The sequence below is a fragment of the Penaeus chinensis genome, chromosome 20 (assembly GCF_019202785.1).
Source record: "Penaeus chinensis breed Huanghai No. 1 chromosome 20, ASM1920278v2, whole genome shotgun sequence".
In the NCBI taxonomy this organism is placed as follows: Eukaryota; Metazoa; Arthropoda; class Malacostraca; order Decapoda; family Penaeidae; genus Penaeus; species Penaeus chinensis.
Genome location: NC_061838.1, coordinates 11,212,917 through 11,222,916, shown reverse-complemented (window position 1 = coordinate 11,222,916; position 10,000 = coordinate 11,212,917). Strand labels below are relative to the sequence as shown.

Here is a 10,000-nt window from a genome sequence, read left to right as displayed (position 1 = left end):
ATATATACATAACTATATACATATAAATATACATATATATGTATATATATTAGCCCTTATTCTATGCATGTAGAAGTCACAACCTGTCACACCCCCACTAGTGGGTTAGGGCTCTTGTCCATTTAAACCTGCACCAGACATTTAACCCAATGCCGACGGGCATGATGTGTACGTAAGTGCCATGCCCACTGTCATTTACTTGTTTGATTGTTTTTACACTAATATGAGCCAATTATGAGTACTGCCTGTCTCGCCCGTTTACCCTTTTCTTTGATTTACGAAAATATTTTACGTTATCTTATTTTGATGTTACTAATATTTTATAAAATTATAGTAATCATAATGTATATAATAAAAATAACTCCATCGATATTCATAGCACTAGTAAAAAATACAGTTTTCCTGCCAGTTCAAATCATGTAAGGTCACAAGGTCTACTAATTGACTCCTTTGTGGCTAAGCACTAGCAGAGCCATCTATGTGCAAAGACATTCCACAAAAATATTTTTAAAAAATGAGCACAGCATTTTCCCCATTTTTTATTCATTCATCTAGGGAAAATTAATAAAATAGCATGTACGTACATGCCATGCCCGTCGGCATTGGGTTAAGGAGGGGGTACACATTATCTGGGGGGGAGGGGATATAGTCTAAATATTGCATTTTTCAAACTAGGCTCAAAATGTTTGAATATCATCTAGAATTACTCCCCAAGCAATATTTTCACTATAGCGTACAATTTTACCCAATGCTGCCGGGGAAAATGAATAAAAAAAATAGGGAAAATGCTATCCTCATTTTTTATATTTTTTGTGAAATGTCTCTGCCCATAGATGGCTCTGCTAGTGCTTAGCCACAAAGGAGTCAATTAGTAGACCTTGTGACCTTACCTAATTTCACCATTCCTTGAATTGGTGGGTAAAATGTATTTTTTACTAATGCTATGAATATCAATGGTATTATTTTTATTATAAACATTATAATTACTATAATGTTATAAACACTAATAACAGCAAAATAAGATAACGTAAAATATTTTTGTAAATCAAGGAAAAGGGTAAACGGGCAAGACAGGCAGTACTCGTAATTGGCTCATTGGTGACTTACTACAAGTGTAGCCATCTATGTGTAAAAACACTTAATAAAGAAAAGGCACCGTGGGCATGGCATATACATACATACCATGCCTATCAGCATTGGGTTAAGTCTCGCTGAAGCTTCACAACAAAGACCTCAAAGACTCAAACAATAATGCCTTAGATTGAGTACAGCACTAGTGCGAAAAGACTTGAATAAACTAATGCTGTAGTTTAGGCATTGTTAAATGTCTTTACAGATAGATGGCTCCACAAGTACTTAACCACCAAAAAGTCAATAAGTATACCTGATGACCTTACCTGATTCATCCTTTCCTTGTGTTTTTTTTATCCCCCCTCCCCCTTATGGTATTGATACTATAATTATCATATTTTTATTGCCCAACAATAAGGGCATATACATGTCTAAATAAAACATGAAAGAATATATATAAAACCCCGGAAAATAGTAAACAATTCAAATAGGTAGGACTAGTAATTGACTCCTTGGTGATTATGCACTTCCAGAACCATCTATGTGCATATATAATGGCATGGGCATGGCATGTATGCAACTGCCATCCCTTTGATGTCATGAGATCTGAAAACATCTTAAGAACAATAACAAATGGTATTATAAAGATAGTAACATTACATATCACTCAAAGATATCTTATTCAAATAAATTATCATTTTACTACCATTCTAATTCATTATAGATCATAAACAGAGTAACAGGTATATTTATAACTCACCAACAAAGTTTCTTGCTAATTTTGATGCCGACAGCCATTGTGGTGTGACAATGGGCATGCCTTTACCAATGACTGCCAGAAGCTTACAAGTTCTTCGGATATTCATTGTAACAAGCACTGAACACTCTTTTGGAGATTCCACAACCATTCCCCCTTCAAAAATAAAAACAAATATACATCAAGAGAATACCAATACACATACATACATACATACACACAAAACACACAAACACACACACACACACACACACACACACACACACACACACACACACACACACACACGTATATATTTATATATACATATATATATATATGTATATATGCATAAGTGTATATGTATATATATAATATATTAATACATGCACATACGTAATATATACATATATGCATATATACAAAACATATACATGTCTATATATACACACCCATACATATACATATACATATACATATATATTGATAAATATATGTATGTAGATATACTCATGCATATATATACATATACATATATATACATATACATACATTTTACACACACACACACACACAAACTTCTAAAAAGTGAAAAAATATCAACTTACCTAAATCTGTAACAATCTTCTCATCCTGTTGGTCCTTGTAACCAGTAAAAAGGACTTTGGGTCGTATATCAGCCTGTTGCTGCCTTTGTGATGGTGACCACAGGATACCCTTGCTATATGGCGAGTCCTGTTATAAATAGCATAATAAATATAAAAATCTATATGAGCTTCTGGAAGAAACCTATCCAAATTTTGAATATAAAGTTTTTCTGCAAATTCAAGGAAAGGTAAAATCAGGTTAATTGACTCCTTTGTGCCTAAGCACTAGCAGAGCCATCTATGTGCAGAAGCATTTCTCTCACACACACACACACACACACACACACACACACACACACACACACACACACACACACACACACACACACACACACACACACACACACACACAAAAAAAAAAAAAAAAAAAAAAAAAAAAAAAAAAAAAAAAAAAAAAAAAAAAAAAAAAAAAAAAAAAAAAAAGCACAGTATTTTCCATTGTCATTGGGTTAACAAAGAGAGATTTTAAACTTACCACTTTGGTTCTTGTTCTTGCCGACTTAGGCGTCGAGTGTAAATCCTCTGAAGAATTACTATTTCTTCTTGCCCTTTTCCTGCCCTGTGATCTTTGACTCTCTTGGCTTGAAGACCTCTTTGAACTTGACTCACTATCTGAACTTTCTTCAGCTGAATTTTTCTGTTTTTGCTTTCCTTTATCTATAACTTTCATCTCTGAAAGCTTTTCTTCAACAAAACTACATCCTCCTAATTCCTTACCTTGTGACTTTTTTAGTTTCTTTGATTTACTTGGTCCACCATTCTCATCATCCAGCCTCTCAGGTATCATACTCAATCGCACTTGCCTGGTAGACCTAGGAACCTCCTTTACGGTAGGATGTGATGTAGCAATACTTGCTCTTCCTCTACGCTGAGGACGACTTGTCGTTTCAGATTCTTTCTGCATTGATTTAATTGTCAATTTCAAGCTGGATGTTTTTTCAGAATCTGTTGATTCATCCATTTCCTTTGTCTCACTAACAACCCATCTGCGTGCTCTTTTCTGTCGACCAGCTGTTTTTTCTTTACTTCCATTTCCTGTATCATTATCTTCTGTTTCCCTTACCTGATTCAAAATTCCACTCTCAACTGACTTTTGAATTGCTGATCTACGACCTTGTCTAGAGGGTTCATTTTCAATTTCTATACCTTTATTGTCAGTTACAGATATATTTTCAGTATTACCGTCCTTTGACTTAGGAACTGCTGATCTACGTCCTCTTCTTGATGGCTGTATTTTCACTTTTTGCTTAAATGGCTCTTCTATGCTGTCTTCTACACTCTTCTGCAGCATTTTCTGATTTGCTCTTTTGGTCAATTCCTCTGGGTTGTTTTTTACACTAGTTCCTATTGATTTCTGCTTAACATTTTCATCTGCCTCCTCAATCATGACTTCCTCTGACTTGGTAATTGCTGACTTACGTCCCCTTCGACATGGTTCAACACTGTCTTCTTGTTTTCGAATTATTTTTTTTTCTTCTGTCTCCGGTTTAGTTATCTGATTAGTGCTTATGTTCCTATTCTCTTTTGGTCTACCATATACTGATCTGCATTGTCTACTCTGAGTATGCACATTCTCTTCCTTATGTACAATGTCAGCAACAGTAACTCTTGTTTCCCTGTTTGATTCACTTGCTTTTTCTGTTTTACCTTCCTTTGGGTTATTGATTGCAGATCTGCGGCCTCTTCTGACAGGCTCCAAACTTTGTTCCTCAGATACTGTAACCAAATTCTTTTTTAGTGTAATACTGGCCCTATTTGTCTTTCTTTGTACTTCCATTTTTTTTTCATGGCCTACAGTTTCTAAACTGCTTTGCTGAATTTGCTCTTCTATTTTTTGTTCCTTTACAGTTTTAGATGTTGATCTTTGTTCTCTTTCTCCTGGATCTTTTTTTACTTGCTCACCTACTGTCTCACACTGAACTTCCTTTGTCTGTGGGACTGATCGCTGAAGTCCCTTTTTTAGAGAGTCCACTCTGTTTGGATCTGTCTCTGGACTGTTCCCTAGTTTTGCTGAGGAAGAGATTGTTGTCTCCTCTTCATTTTTATAATCTTTTTTTAAAGGGGATGGTGTTATTGATTGTGTTCTCTTTGACAGAAGAACACCTACATGTTCTTCCATGTTTTTGGAGATGTTCACTGTTTTTCCTTTTGATACAACAGAAGCAGATGATGTATCAGCAACCTCTGAATCTATATCTGGATAAAATCTTCTGGGTTCTCTACTTATTCTTCCACTCTTTGTCTTCTGCTCTGTATTAGAGTCTAAATCTAAGCTCTGTCTCTTATCCCGTCTTCTTCCCCTTGTTGTTCTATTACATTTTGTCTCTTCTGCACCAACCTCTCTACATTTATCTGACTTTTCAAAAATTTCCTTCTTGTTGATCATATTCCTCATATAATTTTTACTGTGCGAGTCAATGGGACTTTGGATCTGTTTCATTAAGGATTTTCTTGTGTTTATTTTGCTCTTTATTAGAGTTTCCTTTTTATCTTCCTTTTGGATGTTTTGTTTGTTATCTTTGGTCATGTTTTCTACAGTTCTTTTTTCAGCCTTTCGACATTGCAATGCATGAATCTGTTTGTCTTGTTTCTCTGTTTTGTCTCTTCCTTTTGTGTTATGATGGTATTCCTCCTCAAATTTATCTTTATTACTAGTCTGTTTTCCTATTCCTTTATCAACTTCATTTTCCTGAGAAAACTCAAATAACCTTTGTGAAACATTACCTACATCATCATCAGTTTCACTGTCACTCAAAATTTCTGCAACTTCTTTTACTTTTTCTGACACTGATTTGCAGTTTTTACTATCCATACTATCACTGTCATCACTATCTGAAGAGTAAATTTTGATGTCCTCTACACAGGTAGAATCTTGAGTAGACTGGCTGTAATTAGCTGCCTTCCCTACTGACTTTAGAACTACTGGATCAGAAGCAACCACCTTGGAAACCCTTGTGAAATGTATTCCTGGTTTTCCACTGGCCCCTTCTTTCTGAGCTTTGCATTGTTGAGATCCATTATCTCCATAAATCTGCTTCTTTTCCCCATCCAATGGCTTGTCTTTCTGCCCCTCTAACTCTTGATGAGATGTTTCATTTTTAGGTGGCTGAGTGACAGTATCTTTAACCTCAGGAATGATATCTGAATCAGAACTCAGTTCTAAGCGAGACATATTACTTGTTTGTAAAATACTTGCATTATTTTTCACTTCTTGAACTTTCACAGTGTCCTTGGGAGCTAAGATTTCATCTTCCATATCGGTGCTTTCGTCTGAATAGTAGTTCTCATCTTTGGTCTCTTGACCAACTTCCATAAGTTGACAATCTTGGTAATGTGGCTGTGGTGTTTGTTCTAACAAATTTTCTGACACTGTGGAGGAGTTATCATCATCATAATTCATGTCAGATCCCTTATAATCTTCTTTGTTTACTAATTCTTTTCTTTCTGACAATACTTGTAAATTGGACTCATTAGCCAAACGTGTTTCATCAATATTAACATCTACATTTAAACTAATGTCTTGAGTTGCATCTGCATCCAATTTATCCCATATTTCACTTATGCCTCTTTGTGGTCTATTAACAAGGGATGTTTTATCTTCAGGTATGAACAACTGTGTGGATGCTCTGCAATCTCCATCTGTGGCATTCGCATCACTTTCAAAGACCTGAGTTGGAGCAATGTTCTCAGCACTTTTAGCAAGATCTTCATCATGAAATACCTGGGGTGGTTCATTAGTATCCTGAGCTACAAGTGGCTCCTGAAAAATTTGGGTTGGTGCATCTATATCATATGGTTCACTGTGAGCTGATGTATTTTCAGAGGTTTTAGGTGTATTTGTACTGTCTTTTGGTAATGGCTGGGTGGGCATTAAGGAATCATCAACCTGTTCATCTCTCTTTGGTGTCAACACATTTGGAGATGGTGCAGTAAATATCTGTGTAGGTGGTAAACTTTCATCTTCACTTAGTGCTCCTACTTCTTCAGATTTTTTGCCAAACAGCTGAGTCGGTGCATCAGAATCAATGTCTGCACTATGTGTAGGTGGTAAACTTTCATCTTCACTTCGAGCTCCTACATCTTCAGATCTTTTGCCAAACAGCTGAGTCGGTGCATCAAAATCAATGTCTGCACTATGCTTGGCTTCAGCAAAAGCTTGAGTTGGTTCATTAAAAAAGTCATCTATTTCATCATTATCATCCTTTGTTATATTTTTGGGAGAAGTCTCACGAAAACACTGTGTTGGTCTTTCCAAGAGTGATCTATCAGTATTTTCAGCTAAAAATGGCTGAGTTGGCTGATTAAAGTAGTCATCTACATCACTGTCATAGTCATCATCTCCCTCTAATTTGGCTTCTGGCTCCTTTTCTTTACTTACAGCTTCTTGCTTTGGGTCAAATTTTTGGGTTGGAGGAAGGTCATCATCATAGGCTTGAGTTGGAGCTTCTGAAGGGACTGGATCATTATAAAAAGCTTGAGTTGGAACTTCTGAAGCAACTTTATCATCAAAAACTAAAGTTTGGGTTGGATCTTCTAAAGCATCTTTATCATCACCAGCAAAAGCTTGGGTTGGTGCTTCTAAATCATCTTTATCATCAGCAACAAAAGCCTGGGTTGGAGTATCGAGCACATCCTGGTTGTCGTCATTGAATAATTCATCTTGAATGTCATCATTTGAAATTGCAACACTAGGATTACTTTTTCTAAACTTAGGAGCAACTGTAAAAGGCTTTTTGAATACTATCTCATCGTCATCATCAAGGAAAAGTTGGGTGGAAACATAATCATCATCATCTTGATGTTTGGCCTTTGCTGGGCTACCTTTCACTACAAATGGCTGGGTTGCAATCAACGATTCATCATCAGAATCTTCATTTTGAGCTGAATTTTCTGAATTAGATTTCACTGGAACCATTTCAAAGGCTTCCATTATGTCCTGAGTATTATCAGGATCTCCCTGAACAGATGATGATAATTCACTGACTTTTTGTTTTAACAACTTCTTTGGAGAAGGATTTAAATTGGAAAAAGCCTGAGTGGGCTGGTTAAAAATATCTTCCTCACTATCAGTATTTTCATCATCGTTGTCTTTACTATCAACAAAGGATGATATTGTAACTTTTTTTTTTTCTAATATTTTGTTTGGAGACTTGTCTATATGAGTAAAAGCCTGAGTGGGCTGGTTAAATATATCTTCTTTATTGTCAATATTTGCACCACTGTTGTCATTTGCATGGAGATTTCTGTCCCCTTCAGAATTCATTTCAGGTGTTTTTGATTCCAGCTCTTTGCCGGTATCATTCTTCTCTTTAACATCCTTGGGACTGTCAAATATTTGGGTGGGACTGTCATCATCTTCATCTCTAATAGAATTATCATCATTAACTCTTGACCTTACATCATCTGAAGTTGCAATTTCATCTTTTTCAGACCTTTTGTCTATTTTATGCTTGACAGGCTGGGAGGGATCAAAGAAGAAACTGTCCTCATCCCCAACACCAGCACTCATATTCTGGAAAAGTATTAATAATACTTAATAATTGTATGTAATCTCTACACTGTACACATTACTGCAGCATATTACAAATATATATATATATATATATATATATATATATATATATATATATATATATATATATTATATGAGAGAGAGAGAGAGAGAGAGAGAGAGAGAGAGAGAGAGAGAGAGAGAGAGAGAGAGAGAGAGAGAGAGAGGGAGGGAGAGGGAGAGGGAAAGGGAGAGGGGGAGAGAGAGAGAGAGAGAGAGAGAGAGAGAGAGAGAGAGAGAGAGAGAGAGAGAGAGAGAGAGAGAGAGAGAGAGAGAGAGGGAGAGAGAGAGAGAGAGGGAGAGGGAGAGGGAGAGGGAGAGGGAGAGGGAGAGGGAAAGGGAAAGGGAGAGGGAAAGGGAAAGGGAAAGGGAAAGGGAAAGGGAAAGGGAGAGGGAGAGGGAGAGGGAGAGGGAGAGGGAGAGGGAGCGGGAGAGGGTGAGAGGGGGAGGGTGAGATGGAGAGAGGGAGGGAGGGAGGGAGGGAGGGAGGGAGGGAGAGAGAGAGAGAAAGAGAGAGAGAGAGAGAGAGAGAGAGAGAGAGAGAGAGAGAGAGAGAGAGAGAGAGAGAGAGAGAGAGAGAGAGAGATTTGATAAAATTTATTTATTTATTTATCTATTTACAGAACAGTGTACATGCCCAGTAAAAACCCAAGTTACGATGCTAAATCATCTATCCAAACTGCTGTGTTCTTCTATTTATGTAGAGAGCTATCAGTCAAACATGTCTGAAGGGCTTTCCCATTGTGTTAACTTTATTTACATATCATCTGGTCCATGATATTTTTTATCACTAATCCTGTTAAGAATAGGGCCAGTATCTATGATAAAATTAATATAATCAGTAAATGCTAGTCTGTAAACAATGCTTTTTGACTGATAGGATGCAGTTATCATGCAACAAAATAAGTAATGAGTAAGATGATGCACTTTGGGTTACTTGCATATTTTGCAGTGGTGATACAAAATTGGTCTGGCCTTCAAAACTGCATCCTTTATAGGGTTTATCCATATCTGACATCTTTACAATACTTTCAAAATGGTAACATGTTTCTTCATCTTTTCAGTGGTATATACCTGGAATGATTGAGAGATAAAGGTACTGCAAAATATGTTTCTTTACAGAAAAGTGCTAATTTGCCTAACTGATCAACCCTATCACTGGTTGATATTCTTATATGAGAGGCTATCCATTATAGTGACACTTGAATACCTGCTCAGCAGTCTAGAAAAGGATATTTCTTGTTACCATGTTTTCTTGATTAAATGCAGTTAGCCTGTGGAGTGCACCCTGGCTGTCAGTAAAAACAGCCAGGTGTCACTGCTATTCACTGCCTTTTTTTAATGATATGGTATATAGCTGCTGACTTATGCTTACCCAGTTGGAAATATGCACACTTTCTATAAGATCTATATCAGGAATCAGTACACCAATGCCTGCTGCTCCATGAGAATCAGTGGCGGCATCACAGTTGATAGAAAATGGCAGTATACCATGAGGATGGAGATTTATTTATATATTTCAAGTACTTAGTTTTCCCGTTCTTGAGGCCAAGGATTTAGACTATCAATTCATCAATATGAACATATACATGAGTTCTGTGCCAAGTATTGTTTCTGGATGTTCATAGCATTAATGTTACATATATTGAAGAACAGAATAATATGGTCAGTTTTGGCTTAAAAAGGAAGGAAGGAAGGAAGGAAGGAAGGAAGGAAGGAGAGACAGAGAGAGAAGAGAGAAGAGAAAAGAAGAGATGAGAAATAGAGAGATAGAATGAGAAATAAAAGAGAAAAAAAAAGATGAGAAAGATGAAAAAAAAGAAAAAGAGAGAGAAAGAAATAGAGATAATAGAAAAGAAGAAATGAAAAAATAAAATAAAAATGAAAAAAAGAAAGAAGTAAAAAAGAGACAGAAAGAAAAAATAAAAGGAAAAAAAAGAAAGTAAAGGAGAGAAAGTGAAAGAGAGAGAGAGAGGGAGCTAGCAGGATAGTAAT

General features: G+C 36.3%; 2 protein-coding genes across 5 annotated transcripts in view; both read right to left on the bottom strand.

The window, feature by feature from the left end:
* Positions 1 to 10,000, bottom strand: part of LOC125035896 (E3 ubiquitin-protein ligase TRIM9-like) — a 243,288-nt gene that overhangs the window by 154,141 nt on the left and 79,147 nt on the right. The gene's annotated exons all lie outside the window — the stretch shown is intronic.
* Positions 1 to 10,000, bottom strand: part of LOC125036181 — a 36,132-nt gene that overhangs the window by 10,342 nt on the left and 15,790 nt on the right. For all 4 annotated transcript variants that reach the window (XM_047628621.1, XM_047628622.1, XM_047628623.1 and 1 more), the window contains 3 exons: positions 2,930 to 7,966; positions 2,416 to 2,542; positions 1,832 to 1,984 (listed from right to left, as the gene is read on the bottom strand). In XM_047628621.1, the coding sequence (XP_047484577.1) occupies positions 1,832 to 1,984; positions 2,416 to 2,542; positions 2,930 to 7,966 (5,317 nt within the window). The remainder of the gene's footprint in view (positions 1 to 1,831; positions 1,985 to 2,415; positions 2,543 to 2,929; positions 7,967 to 10,000) is intronic.